The 20983-nt window shown below is 37.1% G+C and overlaps 1 protein-coding gene across 3 annotated transcripts in view; it reads left to right on the top strand.

Moving 5' to 3' along the window:
* Positions 1-20983, top strand: part of TASP1 (taspase 1) — a 312488-nt gene that overhangs the window by 225618 nt on the left and 65887 nt on the right. For all 3 annotated transcript variants that reach the window (XR_008496145.2, XM_054467672.2, XM_054467673.2), the window contains exon 13: positions 14392-14465. Coding sequence is in view for 2 of the 3 variants with exons in the window: in XM_054467672.2 (XP_054323647.1) it covers positions 14392-14465 (74 nt within the window). In the remaining variant the exon portion in view is untranslated. Of the gene's footprint in view, positions 1-14391; positions 14466-20983 lie in introns of those variants that run through there.

The raw sequence follows: 20983 nt of genomic DNA, 5'->3' as shown, positions 1-20983 counted from the left end.
TCCACTCCCATGATAACCCATTAATCTATGAAGATATTAATCCATTCATGAGGGCAGAGTCCTCATGACCTAATCACGTCTTCAGGGTCCCACATCTTAATACTGCCGTATTGGGGAATAGGTTTCAACATGGATTTTGGAGGAAACAAACATTCAGACCCTATAGTGTTTGCTTTTCTCCTTTTCTCTTCCTCCTTCACTCTCCTACCTCACCTCAACCTCTGTCAACAATACCATTGTTGTTATGATTATTAACATTTTTGCCTTCTTATATCTGTACTTATCTCTATAGTTTGATCAGGGATTGATTCTAAATAATGTCAGTAACCAGCATTAACAGCATCAAGATTATAGTATAGATAGTGCTCACTGCATACCCTAGAAGCAGAAGATTGGACCCAAAAGATGAGGGTTTGTCATAAACCTCTGCCTGTAAAAGGGGACTATTTCAGTCATCAAGATCAAGTGGATTCTCCTTTCTATCAGTTGCTCCAAATCAGGCTATAAATTAATTTGCTTCGTGTTTGGACTGTGACTTCCCATTTATTGCTTTTTCACTGTCATAAGAGTGTAACTATAAACTCGTGGCTCCTGGATGCTCAGTAATTTCTAGTAACCAGGAAAGCTGAGAAGTCTTTCTTTTCTACACATCCAAATAAAACAAAACAATTTCCAAAATTAAAAAAAAAACTTAACTGCTGTATATTGTTAATCACTTTTTTGGTCCCAAGAATAATATAATCACACAATCTCCTACAGTAGCCTTTTCTGCGTCCACTTTCTTTTCTCAAAATTGTAAATAATGTTCTCATTACACCACACAAGCAGTTTTCAGTTGAACCTCATTGCCACTTGATGGAGTTTCCTGGAAGCCGTTACATAGACTTTCCTCTTGACAAATACATTAGTTATCAGAGCTCCAGTGGGCTGCTTCCAAGGTGATATGACTCAAGTAACAGACACTTTTGAGTGTCTTTTGTCTTTGTCTACTGATTTGTGAATAGAATCGGAGAATCTCAGGTATGAAGGAACTTTCAAAGTCCACTTCTGTGACCTTGTTACAGGTGCTTTTTCCATAGTTTGTTGAATACTCCTCCCTTCAAGAGGTGGAGCTCAATTTCCCTGCCCTTGACTGTGAGCCAAACACTAGAGACTTGCTTCCAACCAATAAATTTATGGCAGAAGTGACAGTGTCCAATTTCTGAGACTAGGTCAAAAAGGCATTGTGGCTTCCTCCTTGGGCTCTCTGTTGAGTCACTCCCTCTGGGTGAGACCAACTGCCATGTCATGAGGACACTCAAGCAGCACTGTGGGGAAGCCCACTTCGCAAAAAACTGCGACTTCCTCCCAGCGACTGCTTCTGAGGAACCGGGGCTTCCTGCCAACAGCCTCAGAGATCTGAGTGAGCCTTCAGATGACAGCAGTCTGTGGCAACATCTTGACTGAAATCTCATTGGAGACCCTGCAAAAGAACCACCCAATGAAGCCACCGTGAAATTTCTGACCCACAGAAACTGTGAGATAATAAGTGTTTGCTGTCTTAAACCACCGCATTTTGAGAGAATTTATTATGTAGCAGTAGATAACTAATAAACTTTTTAAGCCCTTTTGTCTAATGAGCTGTGATGACAAATCAAGGTGCTCTGTTGCCATCTTTAGGCAGCTGTTGGGTTTTGGTTTTCATCAGTAGATCCTGATTCTCTTTTTGGGGACCCTCTAGGACAAATATGATGCGTGTCCTCTTACATTGCATTCTGTAATCAAGTTTCCCTCACCTCCTTAGCCTCCTCACCTCCAGCCTTTCTTCCTCTATTTGTCCCCTCAGTCCCATCTCCATTATTGCTCCCAGAGTTCTTTCTATATAACAACTCTGCAGCTGGCCCAGAGAACATAGCCATGGGTCCCAAACCAGGGACAGGAGAGAAGACTTCCCCAAAGAAGAAAGGGCAAAAATGAGAACCTGACCTAGAGAGCCACACCAATCCCAAGATCAGAAGGACACTGTTCAACTCAAGAGTGACATAAGTATAGGTAATTAGTTTACTATATGTCTAAGCTAAATGTTGAATCTTCTTATGTATGCTAAAATAAAACAAACATGTATCTGTTACTTCAATGCTCTCTACCTTTAATTTTTCAGTAGGCAGCACACAGACACACACACTCACACACACCCTCTGCTGGTGAATTTCCTATAGCACAAATGGGAGCTACCTAACTTGATGGGAAATGGCATCCCCTGATCTGACCTCAGAATATGCTTTCAGTGTTATTTCTGACTAGTCCTTTAAAAAAAAAAAAATTGACAAATAATTGTAATAATTGTATATGTTCATGGAGTTCAACTAGTTTTTCTCTTCCTTCATTCATTCTCAATGTCTCAACTCTGGCCACTCCACATCACTTGGTCTTCCAAAGAGTTATTTTTTTCCCCCAATAACTTGCATATGCTCTTGCTGTGCTAAGCTCTGGGCCAATACAAGTCTTTAAAACCCTGATCAAATGTGAATCTTCTTCGAATCCTCTGGAAGTCCTCTCCCCAGGTGATTTGCTCTTTCCTTGTGCTCTGATAGCACCATGCAATTGACATTCCTTCTAACAATGACTGTGACACATCCTAGCCCCTTCTCGTAGGCCAGCACTTCTTAATCTTTTTTCTGAACTCAGTTATTTGAGAGGAATAAATCATAGGTCTTTGAGCTCCAGTGACACACACAGGGGCTATAGAGGTTTGAAATATCTTTCCAGGGGCTGGAAAATTCCACTGCTTCTAAGAATCGTACCACCAGATTGTGAACTATTTGAGGGCAGAAGCCATGTCATATTGAACTTAATAGGTTCCCAATAATTATTGGATGGATGATTTAGGTGCCAAATGGAGTTTCTTTATTGATGATTTAGCAGAAACTTTAAAAGAAGTTGACTCTTGTTCCAGAAAAATGAAATACCACAGAAAATATTCTCATGCTCATAAAAAAACAAACAATATTGGTTGGAAATATTGGATAATGAGGAGCATCCAAGAAGTAGATGATTTTGTGGCAGTTTAAAGGGATCACAGAGGAAAGTCTCTGCAAATAGCCTTGTAAAGGGACAATTTGGATGTGAACATGTTTGCAACACCCATCCTGCCACCTCCTACCCCCAGATCATGAGATGCTGACAAAGCCCAGCCTACAAATCGCTGATTTAACGCAAAGCAAATGCTTGTCCCTGGAATGAAACAGCTGAAAAGAATTAATTTTCTCTCTGCTTTTAGAAAAAAAATAAGCCAATATATTTTTACCTGCTGAAGTACAATTACATGTGCTTTCCAGGCCTCTACAGAAGTGCTTTATTGAGGCTGCCGTATATAGTAATGTTAATAAATGGATAAACAAAGGCAGGCATACCAAATCAAGTCTTCTGGTGAAAAAAATGAGTTCTTTACCATTTTAAGCTTGTAATTAGATACAGGTAATTAGAATATATGCAAATATATAGCATAAACAGCCAATCTTAGCATATGGGTTAATTTCCTGTTTTGCACCTTGTACCAAAACGTGTTGCTGGGAGCCTGGTAGACCCTTATGAAGTTCAAGGGTGTCTGCCAGGGAGTGGTCAGTAGGAAGCAGAGAATGTGGGGATCAGTGAAAAACAGATTCCATATATTTAAGAAAAATCTTAAGCAATTCAGGATAGGAGGCATATGGGCTCTTAGAAGTAAAAAGAGGCTGTGTGTTTAGCCAGTGGCCTTTGTGCCAAGCTTGTGTCGGAGTTCTTCATCCTAAACAGATTTGAGGCCCACAGTTCATCCAGAGCCTGATTATGCGATGAGCACACATGTAATTGTTACCTTGCCATTAAGTTAACCCCACCTTACCCAGAGAATAACTTCAGATTCTTTCCTATCGACAGATGTGTTCATAATGCTGATAATTAACTTTTGTACATGATCCTGCTTCCATTTGTCCAGCTACCCTTTTATCCTTTTTTTCATCTTTTACTATGAAATGTTTCATATATTTTTAAAAGAAGGACATAATAAATTTGTGAGTTATAAAGGAGAATAATAAAATGAACACCTGTGGACCTGCCACTGAGCCTAAGAAATTGCCCATTACCCATATGTTTGAAGCCCCTATGTGGGCCTCTCTGATCTTACTACTGTGCTTTCTCCCCATCCTTTACTTTGTGTTTACCCCCTGCTTTTCCTGAAAGCTTTTTCACACTTTTGTATATCTCTAAATGGTACATTGTTTAGTTTTCCTTGATTTTAAACTTTATATAAATGGTGTATTATATGATTTATTATATGAAAATTTTTGCATGTTCTCACATAATTACCTGAAAGGATAATGAGTTATTTTATCATTGTAGACATAGCTCTATCAAATCAAACTGTTTTACTGTGGCCAATTAGAACTCAAATGCAGTATTTTCCTCCCTCTTTTCAGAATAGGCAAAGTTCTTTATCGAGTACTTTGTTTTGTTGCTGTTACCAAAGTATGCTGTGGTTTCAAAATAAAAAATGTTAAATTGAATTGATGCTTCCTGGAACATTAAAAAGATAAAAGATTATTTTACTGTAAGTTAAAATTCCAAACCGCCTTTTGGTTTTACTGGTATTAAAAATTTGGTGAGCACATATAAACACATGTACTTCAAAGGAGCTTCGTTCTCAGGGCACCGGCAATATCACTTATTTCCATTACATGGCACGCGCCACAGTGAGCACTTATGACTAGGCATTTCTGCTGGGCTCACATGATCATAAAAGTAACCATCAAAGAGAAGGCAAATTTCCTTTTAGGCTGGTAGTGGGAAAAGAGGTACTTATAGATGTTTGTCTGATGTTAATAACTTTATCTTAAAAATGGAATTAAAACTTTGTTCTACGTGACAGTTCATTGTCATCGTTGGAAGCTCATTTCTTTAGTGCCTCAGCAATGTTTTGGAATTGTTACATCTTCACTGTAGTGAAGATATCTCTTAAGAGATAAGCCACATTTTAGTTCTTATTTAAGGATCAGATGGAACGAAGAACAGTAAGTAACTTAGATGCAAGGCGAATAAGGCAGACATGATATTTAAACTTTTCAACAATGAAGAGTAGCATTAATCTGATGAAGTAGTGCTCTGAGATTAATATTTTCAGAATTAGTTTTGGTTTTATAATACAAAGATATTGATTGCAAGTATCTATAATCTGCCACTTTGTTTATACCAGGACTTTCTTTCCTTTAAATCATGAACATATCTCTATATATTGTATCACTAATATACTCTGAATATCGGAAACAGAGTTTCATCTGTAATTTTCTTCTCCATCATGAGAAGTATAGTTCTAGTGATTATCTTGCCAAGAATTATTATTTTTTGGCTCACAAAGTTTTCCATCTGAAATATAGAATACAAAAATTTATGAATAGAATTCTAATGACTATGTAATTCTTATTACACTCAGGAAATTTTATAGTCAGTTTCATCTGCTCAAAGGATAACAGAGTTTACCATGAAATAAATCCTAAAAATGTATTGGTTGAATGAATAAAATTGCGTTTTAATAAAACTTGTTTTACTGAATGGTTTTCTGTTCACCAAAGAACTTCCAAGTCCCAACCAAGTGGCCCTGTTTCCAGCAGCTTCTAATACAATAAAAGGATAAAACAGGAAGATAATTGAAGTGTCCTCCAGGGCTTGTGTTACTATTTGACCCACATCCTCCTCTTTTCAATCAGCATCCTTTGTTAGTTAGTCTTGAACAAATCTGAACAAGCCTTGGAAAGAGGGAATGATTATTTTCTTGGCTTAGTGTAACCAGGATTCTATAGAACTCAGTCCCCGTTGCTCCCAAGACAGTTAAGTGGTGAAAGTTTTTCAGGGAAGCATGCCAAGTCAAAGTTTCTTCACGGCCGTAATGGGGCATGCATTATATGAGTCTTAAGGATTCCATGTCAAGACAGTAAAGCGTCTTTGCATTTTTTTTTCTAAAGATAAACCCCCTGCTGCTTATAAAGACCCTAACAACCAGGGGCAAAAATCTACAGTGATAAGAGGAGGCTGTTCTATTTACAGCGCCTCATTCTTCCCATTTAAAAAATGAATTTCTCTTTATTCAATAAGGAGTAACTTAAATACTGTGCAAAATGTCCAAGGGCGTGCCATTTGACCTAAGGCTCAGGAGTGGCAGCTAACTTGGCAACTGCCCAGCCCAAGACGGTTCTGATTTTGGAGTTCTGTTTTCCTTGCAAGCAAGTCTGGGATGTGAAGCCAAGCAGAGAGGTTTTAAGTGGGTGTGGGAGCCAGTGCAGCTGGGGGTTGTTAACAACAATTGGAGGACAACATATGTATATATATTTTTAAAGAGGAGGAGAGTGGCTGATGACTTCTTTCTGGTCAGAAAAAAGAATCCATTTGGATAGAAAAAACTTACTTGCAACCTGGTAAGGAAACGGTTTTGTCTGACTTAATTTAAACAGGATGATATGTGGATGATTTTGAAAGAGAAGTATCCTAGGGAAAACATCATGAGAGAGGTAGCTTGTAGCTCTTTTAACCCATAAAGCTGGTGATTTAAATGCCACTAGGAAGCAAAGCCTTGCATTGGGGATTAAGGGCTGCTTTATATAGCAGAGCTCCACCAAGACTGAAGTAGTACCAGTGTTGGGCATATAAATTTACTTGTTCCAAATTCTTAAATACAACTTGCTGGAAAGGCTAGCCTCTAAGATTAAGTACAAATACATCCTGAAGGTTCTTATAATGCAATTAATCCATCATTTATGAAGCGCACATGTGCGGCTCATCCCTATCTAAGCCATTCTCCAATGTTGGAACAGCATCAATGGTGTGTACGTTTTCTCACATTGCATTTGTATGACATGATGTGTTAAGAAGCCACTTGATGGAGAAGAATTCTGCCAAATCTCTGTGTCCATGTTTCACATGTTAAACCTACTCGGGATCTTATTTTAGTGTGTTGTTAATGTTTTCTGATGAGAATCTTTTTGTGGTCTGGGCATTTCTAGAAGTCCCACAAAGCCCTGGGCTTTGGCCTTCTAAAGAACATAAGCATTTTTCAATCAGTAGTTGAGGTTATAAACAGTTACTAGTCACTACCAAAGGAAAATGGTCATTACTGAAAGGCTAGAAGCTTCTCTAGATGGAAATAAGCTTGAGCTTGACCACACCAAGACTGTTACAGCCAGCGCTTTCACAGGCTCAGATGTGTCACTTCAGGCCACTCATTTACCCTGCATGTTGCCGGAGTTCATGGTCTCCCTCACGTAATCATTACACCTGGAAAAATTCCAGTGCTATGAAGTAGCATTTCCCAGGTTTGCTGTGTTATTAGAATTATCTTTTAATACTCTTACCATAAACTTCCATTTTCAGTGTATGTAAGAATTTAGATTAAGTACTCAAAATCAGGAGACACATTATAGACTTCCAGATATCACTGATGGTAAATGCTACTCTTTTACTGAAATTTAAAATTTTTCTATGTAACCGTATTTGAGCAAACTTTGTACTACTCTTTGCTGAGTTTTAATTATAAATTAGGACTTAACTAATAACACATTTTGAAAGCTTTTTTTGTGAGATAAACCTTACTCACAAATGTCTCTATTTATTTTAAAAAAACTTATAGTGATTTTGACCTTTTAAAATTTCTGATGGAAAAGCAGCTTGAGGAAGTTGTCAGGTACAGTGTGTGTTTGTTTTGTTCTGTTTGTTTTGATTGCTCTTTGAACATAGCAGATTTTGCCTTAAGTATATGTGTTCGGTGTAAATGGAAGTAGAGGCTTCTTCATGCCCCATCCTAAGATTTGCTTATGTTTTAGATAATCATGAGAGAAGAAACAAATTGGAAGTTTTAGACTAGTTTCACATCATGATAATACATTCTAATGAGGGACAATTAAAATATATGCTAAAATCAGAATGTCTTCATCTAAACAGGGAAGAAATTCTTCATATATATCGTAGGTTAACAGGGTAATCAAGATTTTTAGAGGCATTAAAAAATAGGAAATATATGAAAACAGGATCAAATTCAGAAGTTTCAGAAGGTGGTGAAAAATAGGTTGCCCTTCACTTAAGTTCCTTACTCAACTAGTTCCCTCTACAGGAGCAACCATTGCTGCCAGTTCCTAAGATAGTCTTCCAGAGAGACTCTACGTACTTACAAGCATGTTCATACATGTTCATCTTTTATTTTATTTCACAAAAATGGCAGCACCATATCTGTACATTATTCTCCACCTTACTTTTTTTTTTTAGCCAAGCTATCTTGTAGATTAGTGTTTTTTTTTTTAAACTGCAGCATGTCACATTAATGAGTTCTAAATCAATTTAGTAAATCACAAGCAGAATTTTTAAAAAGCAATAAGTAGACTATAAAGAACCCAGTAGAAGAGATCAATACATTGTTAAGTAGAAGAGCAATTATTACTTTGTGAAATTTTAGTTATAAATAGATGTGTGTAGTAAATGACAATGTGTGGGGTTTTTTTGTTGTTGTTTGTTTTGATTTGGTTTTGGATTTTACTGTGGTTCGTGATCAAAAAGTTTGAAAAACAGTATAGTTGGTTCCATATCCATGTAGAGCTTCCTCATTTGTTTTTAATTGTTACATAGTATTTCATTGTATACAGTATCATAGTTATACATATGTCCAATAGGCAATTAATTGGTTTCCAATTTCTTGCTGATTAAAACTACTTTGATGAAGATTCTTATAAATGTGTTATTTTATATATATAAAGGCATATCTGTGGAATAAATATCTAGAAATAGAATTGCTAGGTCAAAGAGTGTGTAATTTTGATAAATACAGTCAATCCTCATTATTCCTGGATTCTGTATTTGTTAATTTGCCTACTTGCTAACATTCATTTGTAATCCATGAATCAGCATTTCAGCACTCTCATAGTCACTTGTGGACATGCATGAAGTGGTAAACATTTTGAGTCACCTCATGTGCACATTCCCAGATGAGGTGAACAAGATGATGTTCTGCCTTCCTGTCTCAGCTCTGGTACTACAAGTGTATCCATTTTGTGGTCTATTTTGTGCCATGTTTTCCACATTTTCACACTTTTTAATGATGATTTTGCCATCTAAAATTGCGCCAAGCATAGTGCTGAAGTGCTGTTTGGTGTTTCAGAGTGCGAGAAGATGGTAGTGTCTTGTGGGGAAAAATGTGCATTTTGGATAAGCTTCATTTAGGCGGAAATTATAGTGCTATTAGTGGTGAATTCATTGTTAATGAATCAACAATATAACACACTCAGATAAAAGAAGAGGAAACTCACTGATCTGTATGTGAGGCTGCTCCAGAAGGTGCTAAAGTAACATCTATGTATGCAGCAATGGAAAAGATGGAAAAGCAGCTAAATTAGTAGATTCATGGAATGATGACCAATAAAAAAAGCATAGATGACAACATTATTGTGTAACTTGAAAGCCAAAGAAATTTATGGGCATGTTACCCAGCATCAGGAAAACGTTAAACCCTTCTTGGCTAGTGTTTATGCATATACTTATTTGTAAATAAATAAGTAAATAAATATTTTTAAAAGATTAAACATTGGGAGGCCGAGGCGGGCAGATCACAAGAGACCATCCTGGCTAACACAGTGAAACCCCGTCTCTACTAAAAATACAAAAAATTAGCCGGGCGTGGTGGCGGGCGAAATTAGCCGGGCGTGGTGGCGGGCGCCTGTAGTCCCACCTACTAGGGAGGCTGAGGCAGGAGAATGGCGTGAACCCGGGAGGCAGAGCTTGCAGTGAGCCGAGATTGCGCCACTGCGCTCCAGCCTGGGTGACAGAGCGAGACTCTTCAAAAAAAAAAGATTAAACAGAAACACATATAAAATAAGGTTATTTATTGATATGCTATTAAAAATATTTTGACCAGAGATTTGCAGGAACTTAGCCCTGTATTTTCCCTACCTGTAGTGGCTCATTATTTGCTAATTCAGTGTTCATCAACATTACAGAGCATAATTACCATGGATTAAGAGAATGTTCTTGCAGATGGCCTTACTCCCACCACTGCTATATGAATCTGCTCTTTTCTCCACTCCCAGCTAACACAATGTTGTTTCAAACTTTTTGATATCTGAAACCTGGTAGTCTGATAATAGTCTGAAACCTGATAATGGTATCTTGTGATTTTAATTTGCATTTATTTTAGTATGAGTAACGTAAATTATCTTTTCATATGTTTTAGAGCCATTCATATTCCCATTTGTTCATATCCTTTTTGCATTTTCTTTGGATATTTGTCTCATTGATTTGTAGGAGATCTTTAAATATTAAGAAAATTAGCTTTTTGTTTATGCTATGAATTGCAAATATTTCCCCAAATTTGTCATTCATCTCTTGACTTTCATTTTTCTCCAAATGGCAAAAACACACACTCTAAACAGGCCAGGCGAGGTGACCCATTCCTGTAATCCCAGCACTTTGAAAAGCTGAGGTAGGCGGATCACCTGAGGTCAAGAGTTCAAAACCAGCCTGGCTGACATGGTGAAACCCCGTCTCTACTAAAAATACAAAATTAGCCAGGCAGGAGAATCGAGAATTGCTTGAACCTGGGAGGTGGAGGTTGTAGTGAGCTGAGATTGTGCCCCTGCACTCCAGCCTGGGTGACAGAGTAAATTAACTCTGTCTTAAAAAAAAAAAAAAAAAGAAGGAAAACACTATAAATATTTTTTAACTAGTCAAATATATTGATCTTGGCCATCTTTTGTGGTCTCTGGTTTTCGTTATGGTTTAAAAGCTTTCCTTAAGAGAGATTTAAAATGTTTTAAGAGTTGTTTGGTGTTTGTGTTTGATGTTTCGTCTCTTTTGGTGTTTGTAAGGAATTTAGTCTTCTTAATGTGTAACAAGTATAAATCCTTATCTATACTGAGTAGATTTCAGAGTAATATAACAATGAAATACCACAAGCTTTGTGATCCCAGAGTCCAGCTTGAAATCCAGTCTGTACGCCTAGTAAAATGACTTAAACCATACTGCTTCCCTTCTCTGAGCCTCAGGTTCCCCATTTCTGCTTTGCTGAGTTCTGTTATGAAAGACAATGCCTGGCACATCATAGATTCTAAGTGTTAGCTGCTCCTTGTCCTACTTCCCTGAAGTCTTCCACTAAGAAATAATTTGTTAAATAAACTTGCATTATGCATGTACTACAAGTAATGAAATAATTTCTCTTAAAAGTGTTTTATAATTTAAATCCTAGACAATTTCTTCTGAGATTTTCAAGCTAGCGTGAATTAATAACTGATAACTGATTTGAATTGTCATTATTAAAAAATGTGTCAGTACAATGTTTTGCCTTTTACTGTGGGGTGGGATAAATGTTTGTGAAAACAGTGAAGAATGAATTTTTAGACACTGAGTTATTTTCTTTAAAAACTCCTAAACACTAGATCTAGAAATTTATTGAAAACCGTTCATATAAAAATAGTTATTTAATGAAGTTCGTCAGTGTATCCTAATTTATCCGCTTTTGTAAGTCTAAATTTTTATGTTTATTCCATTTTTTGAAAGCAGACTACATTTATAGGGAGAATAATACATTTAAAAAATCATTAAAATGATATTTAAAAAATAAAGGGTAATGTCTTTATCCTTTGTTCTCATGGTCATATTGGCTATATTTTTATGATTTTTCTTGGCTAATACCTGAGCAGTTGCCCCCTTAATATTTGGGGCATGAGGAAAAGGTGCAATTTTAGAAATGCTTTAACTTTGTATTTGAATAAAATTTATTGTCACTACTCTAGAGAACTTCAGTAAGACTTGAGTGCCTTTCCTCTGTTAGGCAAGTTAGACTATCCCAGACCTTGCTCTGGATGTCAAGATTTTTGAAGTTTAAAGCAGATGTGTGTGGACGAAAAAACATCTGGTGAAGAGAACTTGCTTCATTGCATGACACTTTTCCTGCACTCTTCAGTGGAGCGTCTGTTGAGCAGGTTGGCAGATTTGATAACTAATTAATGATGAGGGAATGAGCCATGTATCTGAGGAACTCCATTTTGCCCCTTACTGCCTCTTTCTTCCCCACATGTCTGGCAAAGCCTTCAGAGGCTAGGATCATGGATCACACAGTTGGGTCTCAACTCAAACACTTGTCTCCAGGCTTAACTAGCTTAGAGATATAAACGGATGGCCTGGGGGACAGGGTTTAGTGTTGAGCAATGCAGTTTTATTATCAGGGACTTTTGAAATTTTTATTGGAGTACATTACAACTTTAAAAATGCCTTCGAAAACTCAGAATTTTGATGCTATGTACTGGAATGTGACAGAGCTTTGTGGGCATCCCTGGATGTTTGCAGTTTTCTTTTTGTAACTTTTCATTTAGATATAATTTTATACATACAGAAAAGTTGCAAGAATAGTGCAAGGGACAACCATGATTCCTTTTCCCAGATTCAACCAGTGTTTTCCTTTCCTTCCGTTTGTTTTCCCTTCCTTCCATTTGTTTTCCCATCCTCACACGCTCCTCCCTCTACGCGAACACCAGCATGCACATGCCCACACACATACACACAAACAAATAAGTGCATTTTTTTCCCTGAACTATTTGAGAGTGAATTGGAGACATCAGGCTGCTTTATTGAGTATTTCTTAAGAACAAGGCCATTCTACTAAATAATCACAGTACAGTTATCAAAGTCATGGCTTTTAGTATTGATATAACACTACTGTCTAACCCAGAGTCCCTTTTCCAACTTTATTAATTGTTTCCATAATGTCCTTTATAACATCTCTCCCCACCACCAAGTCCAGGGTACAATCCAGAATGACACATTGTGTTCAGTTGTCATGTATTCTTTAAACAGGAAGTTTCTCAACTTTGTGTTTTCTGACTTTGGCATTTTTGAAGAGTTCAAACCAGTTATTTAGTAGAGTGTTGCTATTTCAAGTCTGTTTGATGTTTCCTCATTCAATTCTGGTTATGCATTTTTGTCAGGAATACCAAATACCACAGAAGTGTTGTGTCTCAAGGTATCTTATCAAAAGGCACATGGTACTGATTTGTGCCTTAATTGGTGGTGTTAGCTTTGTTCATTGAGTTAAGTTGGAGTCCTTGATCAAGTGTTTCCACAGTGAACTAACAGTTTTTCCTGTTATAAGAATTTTTTGGAGAGATACATTGAAGCTATGTAAATAGCCCGTCCTTCTTCAAATTTCCACCTACTAGTTTTAGCAACCATTATTTTCTAACTCTGTTATTTTTTCTATACTTATTAGTTGTCATTCTGTTGAAGGAAGAGCTTTATCTTCTTCACCATTTATTTGTTTGGATCAGTATGGGCTCATTGATTCTGACTTTGTTCAGTGGTTATAACTCATTACTCTCATTATTTATTTTGATAGGCACAGATTTTTGCCAGTAAGAGCCCTTCAGGTTGACCCCTGGGTCTTTTGGATAAGTCCCCTTTACTCTTTGAGCATTTCCTTACTTTTCTGGTACAACAAGATGTTCCAGATTCATTTTATATTTTCTGTGTCCCAGCTCTGGAATGGACATTTCTCCAAAGAATCCTGATTCTTTTTCGTAGAGAATCGTATTTAGAAATTAAGGGCTGGGTGCGGTGGCTCATGCCTGTAATCTCAGCACTTTGGGAGGCCAATGTGGGTGGATCACCTGAGGTCAGGAGTTCAAGACCAGCCTGGCCAACATGGTGAAACCCCGTCTCTACTAAAGATACAAAATTAGCTGGGTGTAGTGGTGCATGCCTGTCATCCCAGCTACTCAGGAGGCTGAGGCAGGAGAATCACTAGGCAGAGTCTGCAGTGAGCTGGGATTGCGCCATTGCACTCCAGCCTGGACAACAAGAGTGAAACTCCGTCTCAATAAAGAAAGAAATTAAGACCTAGGTGTGTGTGTGTGTGTGTGTGTGTGTGTGTGTGTGTGTGTGTGTGTGTGTGTGTGTGTGTGTGTGTGTGTGTGTGTGTGTGTGTGTGTGTGTGTGTGTGTGTGTGTGTGTGTGTGTGTGTGTGTGTGTGTGTGTGTGTGTGTGTGTGTGTGTGTGTCTGCATGCACATGTTTTAAAATAAACCACACTATGGAATATTACATTTACTAAATCACTGTATACCGTATGTATGTGTGTGTGCATTTAATGTTACAAGAGTCAAACAGAAGAGCATTTATTTTACATGTAATAATCATAAGTTTTGACAGGAAAGAAATACATTTTTCATTTCACAGTAAATGGCATTACACAGTTTTAGGGATAAATCATCTTGACATTTATGAACAAGCAAATGGAAAGTGGGGAACTGAGTGTGTTAAATATAAAGCTATCTTTAACTGTTCTATTAAAAAGCAAAGATTTATTTTCCATCTGTGATCTGAATGTGCCTATTTGTGTTCTCTTTTATGGCAGTGGAATTTCTGTGGAGCCACACGACGGAGAGCATGTGTGTTGGATATATGTCAGCCCAGGATGGGAAAGCCAAGGTAAGTGGGAAAAAACTGGGTCATAACCTGAAAACCTTGTAGCCATCGCATAAACGTCTAACCAGCTAAGTTGATGTGGATGAATTTTTTCAGCTTTTTTTTGGGCAGTAGCTCTGTGGTCTTTATAAGCATCTGAATAAGAACAGTTAACAATGCTAACAGCTCCAGAGAAAACCAGCATATCTATTTTGCTTTTGGTGACACAGCAAGGGAGCATTAGGAGGAGCCTGCCCACTTTCCCCCACAGCCCCCAGCTTGTTCCTTTTTGCCCATTGAGAATAAGTAGAGAAGAGGAAACTGGGATTTGGGAAGAGAAAATGAGAGTGAAGCTGATGAGCTGACATAGATGGATGATTCTGCAAGAAGTGTTGGAATAAAGGAAACTGAGTCAAACAAGCTTTGACCCTAGAAAGCATCCTGCATGTTTGATGGCACAGGTGGCTGACATGCTTGCAAGTATGACCTGTCTCACCTTTCAGTGTGTTCTGTCATGCCCTGACATGGTGTCTTCATGGGCAGAATTAAAGGTCTCTGTCCATGTGCCACATGCCTGTGGCACTCGTCCCTCAGTGAGTTACAATAATCACATAGGCATCCACATACTATCTCCAGAGTTGCTTAGCTTCCCTGGACTCATGATGGTTGAGCCTGGGAATAAGCAACATGATTTGTGGATTTTATTTTATATTGGCCTCATGTTCTTCTTGTTCATAAATTTTTTAGAAACAGCTGTGGTCTGTGATGTTTACTTGGCATTAAATTACCTCAGTTATAAAGCTGTGAAGTTGTGCAGCATTGTTTTTAAAGGAAATGATTTATTTTGCACATTTTGACATATAAAATAGGAAAACTTCTGATATGAGCAGTCTGATACAGATTGAATCATAAAGGATAAATATAATAAAGAACACTTTATTGCTTATTTGTCATGTAATACCCATCCTGACTATCCTTTGTATATTATCCAGCCAGCCTGTAGCTCCACAGAACTTTTGTGAGTAGTGTAAAGAACATTTATTCAGACAAGGATTGACTTACATTGTGAAAATATTGCTGAGATCCACCCTCCCCCTTTGCTTCACCTTCATCTGGTACAATATTCATATTGTGTTAGTAGACCTATTTCCTAAGAGAATACATAAAAGATTGCTTTGTTTCATAATTTATATAGAATGGAAATATAATTGCCCATTTTAAAGGTGATTTAAGGGTTTAGAACAGCACTATCTAACAGAATTTTGTGTGATGTAAACATTTTATATCTCTGTTTTCCAACAGGGAAGCTACTAGCCACATGTGGTTATTGAGCACTTAAATGTGGCTAGTTTGATTGAGGAGCTGAATTTTAAATTTTACTTAATTTAAATTTAAATAGCCACATTTGGCTCGTGGCTACCATATTGAACAGCACAGGTTTAATGAATAAGTATGAAAATGATTATTCATATTTTCAGATTCATTTCTTCTCAGTGACAAAACAGTTCCCATACATAAAACAAGCCTGATAAACCCCAAGAATCCTTGCATAACAGTAGCTTGCAGCCATTTCAGTTTCTCTGTCCCCTTAATATTGATTCAGAACTAAGATTGCTTTTTAACAAAAGAGCATGTTTGAGGTGGACTTCAGCACTGAAGCCAGTCTGGTGGGGTATGATTATGTTATTAAGTCCCTTGTGTGGAAATTTTTTGTTATCCTTGCTGGTGGCCCATGAAAGATACCTTACTATTTAATGTGAAATATAGGTAGTAAACAGTGTAGAGTCCTGCTATGAGCCCAAAGATATTTGGCCTCCAGTTACATTGCTTGACATCTGGTAGACATGGTTTTCTTATTTTTGGTAAATTCTCCAGTTGGTAGTCAATTGGGCCAGCAGATACAGCTGGTCCTCTTGCCTCTCTTGTAAATTATGTTTTTGACCTTCCTTGAGGAGAGTTAATCCCTCCTCCTTCCTTTCTCCTTTGAGCCTGTGACTACAAATACTTTCAAGGAAAAAAAAAGAAAAGAAAACCCCAAAACAAAAACACTAATGATTTGGCTGCGGAATTCTATTGATCAAAAAGAAAAATGATCTCTTTTGTTATAAATGCTAGAATTTTTTTGTATTGCAAGTAAGACAAAGTTACAGATGAGAGGCTGAGCTCAAAAGAGAAAAGGGGCGATAACAATGTTTGTATTCTGTTTAAGCTTTGGACCTTCCTCTCCCTCTGGTTTCCTGACTTCTATAAAAGAATAGTTGAACTAACTAGTGGCATACCCGTTCAGCATCATGACTGGTTTCCGAAACATGTTCCTCCATAATGTTGAGAGCCATGGTAGCAAAATGAGTAAGAAGGCATCTTAAAATATTTAAAATTTAAAAACTATTTTTAAAAGTTAAAACACTTGTGCCCTTGTTTTCAAAAATTGTCTTCCTTCTGCTTGTTACCAAACTCAGAAACTGAGGCCACCTGGCCATTTGAACATATATGAGCTAGCTGTGTTTAATCCAAGTTAAAGCCTTGAATTAAAGCTTAGCTAAAAATCATATTGCTTAGAAAAGGCTGGATAATAATCAATATCATTGTAACCAGAATGCGTGTATAATTTGAATAAATAGAGCTAGGTTCTTTTACAAGTCTCTTTTTTTAAAGAATGTTCTTGCAATTAAATCATTTAATTTAATTTCTAAACTGCTTTGATAACATAAGATAAAGATTTATTTTTAAGGAGCCAAAATTAGGGCATCAGTACCAGTTGGATTTTAAAAAGAGATTGTCTGTATCCTACCCAGATAGCAGACAGTTAATGAAGAGTTTCTAATAAACACCCAGTTTGTTAAAAACTGCATGGACTACTGTAATAGAAACACATGTTAAAACTGGCATGGAACTTATTCAACTATAATACATGAAATTAGGTTTCTTTTATTATGTAGAGGTCACTTTTTATAACCACAGTGAAAATACTGTTATAAAAATTTCCTTGAGGAGGAGCAGACTATTTTATAGTCTTTAAGTGTCTCTCCACAGACTTCTTATTAGTTGCAGGGAAAAATAATAACTATATAATGGAGAAACCAGGCAACACCTTGACCATGTGATCAGAATTAATACCACCAATGAGGGGCAGATGGACAATATGTGCCTCTGGCTGTGATAACTTGAGGATACAGTATCACTTGTGTAGTATTCCATCTGGAAATGTATAACCTGAACCTAACTGTGAAGAAACATCAGACACATTTAAAATGAGGAACATTCTGTGAAGAAAGAAAAAAAGAAACGTGTTCTTCAATAATGTCAATGTCATAAAAGACAGAGGCTGCAGAAATGTTCCAGAGGAAACAATTCTAAAGAGATGTGACAACTAAATGCAGTAACTGGTCCTAGACTAGATCCTATATTGGAAAAATGCTATAAATGCATTATTAGGTCAATTTACAAAATTGGAGTATGGTTAGTAAAAAGTGTTTTATCATTGTTAAACTTACTGAAGTTGATTACTGTACTGTGGTGTATAATATTTTTATTCTTACGAAATACATACTAATGCATCTAGGGGTAAAGGGCCATAATATAGACAATATTTTCTCAGTGGGTCAGAAAATATATTTTGTGGATGAATGGATGGATAGAGCAATAGCAAATTGCAAAGCAAATGGAGCAAAATGTTAACAGTAGGTGAACCTTGGTAAAGGATGTATAGATCTTCCCGGAATGATTGTGTAATTCTTAAATTATTTTCAAATTACAAATTTTAAAAATGTCACTCTTGGGTCTTGTGGCACATTTGATTAGTTCTTTGGGGCTTGTACTTGAAATGATGCAGTTCAAAAAATATCATCCTTGGTTTATAACCAAGTCTACATTGGATGAATGATTACATTCCCCCAAACTATTGCCTTTTTCTCATTTTGAATTCCTGACTAGAATGACCAAAATTCAGATAACACATCCCATTACAAATATTTTGCAAAATATTTCTATAGTAGTTCCTTGTTTTCCAGTGGGATCTAAGAGAGATTAAGCTTTTTCATAATCAAGGTGCTGTCCTCTTAGGATGTTTTTTGTTATATTACTCAGCTTTTCTTAAAAAAAAAAAAATTTACTCAACAAATATTTATCTGTGATGCTTCTCTGCCTTGTGTGATGAACCCTGGGTCATACTCTGACACATGGTAATAAAACAGGACAGATGTTGCCCATACCATATTTCCCTCACCTAGGGAAAGCACAGGGCACTGGGTGGTAACTCAATGATATTTACATTTTGTTTTTAACGTTTTCTATTTTAATGCCATGAAGTCTTCGAAACCTCATGAGGTCGTGCCAGGATTTCTATTCTTGGCACATCTGACTAGTTCTTTGGGCCATGCAGTTAAAATAAATAAGTATTGGGATGGGTGCAGTGCCAGGAAGTTGGGGCCTGGGTTGCCCTCCCACTCCATGCACACTGTGAGCTGTGGTTTGATCACTCTGCCTCTGGATCCCAGAGGCCTCATCTGTAATATGAGAATAAGAAATCCTTACCTCGCCTTAAGCCTTTCCTGTGATACGATATGATAAAAACGAGGAAGCAAGACCTTATCTGTCTCAATACAGATGACTAGACCCCATTAAGTCCTTGTTGTTGCTTCCAATCTTCAGAATTCCAAATTCAATTCCAGATTACATAAACAAATATGTTGCCACTCAATTTTCAGTAGGATTTTTGTAATACCAATGTAGTATCTACTGTGTTCTAACATGTTTTATCTTCATGAAGATGGTTTCCAGGACTTTTAAAAAAACTTAGTGAATGTATATTTACAAAGGATAGCAGAGATGAGATTTCTGAGTGATTTTTGCTAGGCTTAAAACTTACCTCTCACATAAAGCCATAGGAGGGAGACTTAAGTATAAAACATGATGTACACAAGAGGGGGTTATCAAAAGAAGTGTAAAGAAACTCCACTTCTAATTAGAATGAAGAAAGTTACAAGAGATTGTTGCTTCTACTCCCAACTATGTGAATGAGCTGCATAATCTATAGAATCATAAATTTTTAAAAAGTATCCAGAGAAGTTAATATGTAGAGAAAAACCTAAGTAAACTAAATTCCAGAAAGAGACAAGCCCTTCCTAGGAGACAAAAACCTCCGATTGCTTTATTCCCTGGCAGAGCAGCAGGAGGAGGAGTCAAACTCAACATAGAGGTATATAAAGATAAATCAGCCAAATTTTTAATGAACTCTTTATGGCTGTGTGTGAGCTGGTGTGAGAGATTAAAATCCTGAGACACTCCATTCACAGAGAGCTTATACCCACTACCAGTTTTTCTCTATGAGGCCTTCATCAAGTGGCAACACACCAAAGCTTGGAGCAGAGCAAAGAATTGTGAGTGATTCATTAAGGTGCATAAGATTTTCACCAAATACATGGCAGTGGCCAAAGAAAGACTAGAGGCATAGCAAGAGAGCCGCAAGACAACTCGGAAGCATAGTGGTCCTTTATCAAGTGCAACACAGTTGCAACAGAAGGCTGGATTAAAGCAAAAGAGATTTTAAAAAACCTCTCCTGCTCCCAGCATGTACAGGGCCTTCATCAAGGGCCAGGCAGTGTTGTACAGAAGCCTAGTGCTAGGGTAAGAGAGTGAAGAAATATTCCATGACACAGAAATCTGGAGGAGGTTACAAAGAGCAAAACGAACACCTTAGCAACATGGAAAGCTGATGGCTTGCCTATAAACAAAGAGAAGTCTCCCGTGGTTAGAATGCTGGTGCCTGGACTATAAGAATGGAGAATTCTCTAGAGTCTTACCTGAGCTCAGATCCCAAACCTTGCTTAAGGGAAATTCCTGATCCAGGATACAAAATCAACACATAAAAATTAGTAGCATTTTTATACACCAATAATGAACTGCCTGGAGAAAGAAATCAAGAAGGCAACCCCATTTACAATAGCTAAAAAAGAAATACCTAGTAATAAATTTAACCAAGGAGATGAAAGACCTGTACTAGGAAGACTACAAAACACTGATGAAAGTAATTGAAGAGGACACAGACAAATAGAAAGACGTCCCATGCTCATGGATCAGAAGAATTAGTATCTTTAAAACAACCCTGTTGACCAAATACAATGATATTTTCCACAGTAATAGAAAAGACAATCCTAAAATTTATATGGACCCCCAAAAGAGCCCAAATAGCCAAAGCAATCCTTGGCAAAAAGAACAAAGCTGAATACTTCACACTACTTGACTTCAGAATACCTTACAAGCCTATAGTAACCAAAACATTATGATAAAAACAGGCATATAGACCAATAGAACAGAATAGAGAATCCAGAAATTCATACCTTTATAGCCAACTGATTTTTCATAAAGGCTCTAGGAACATACATTGGGGAAGGGACGCCCTCTACAATAAATGGTGCTGGGAAAATTAGATATTCATATGCAGAAGAATGAAACTGGATGCCTGACTCTCTTCATATATAAAAATCCATTCAAGATTGATTAAAATCTTAAATGTAAGGCCCCAAACTATAAAACTACTAGAA

The sequence above is a fragment of the Pongo pygmaeus genome, chromosome 21, assembly GCF_028885625.2.
Source record: "Pongo pygmaeus isolate AG05252 chromosome 21, NHGRI_mPonPyg2-v2.0_pri, whole genome shotgun sequence".
In the NCBI taxonomy this organism is placed as follows: domain Eukaryota; kingdom Metazoa; phylum Chordata; class Mammalia; order Primates; family Hominidae; genus Pongo; species Pongo pygmaeus.
Note: the sequence above shows the minus strand (reverse complement) of the source record. Positions and strands in the feature narration are given on the sequence as shown.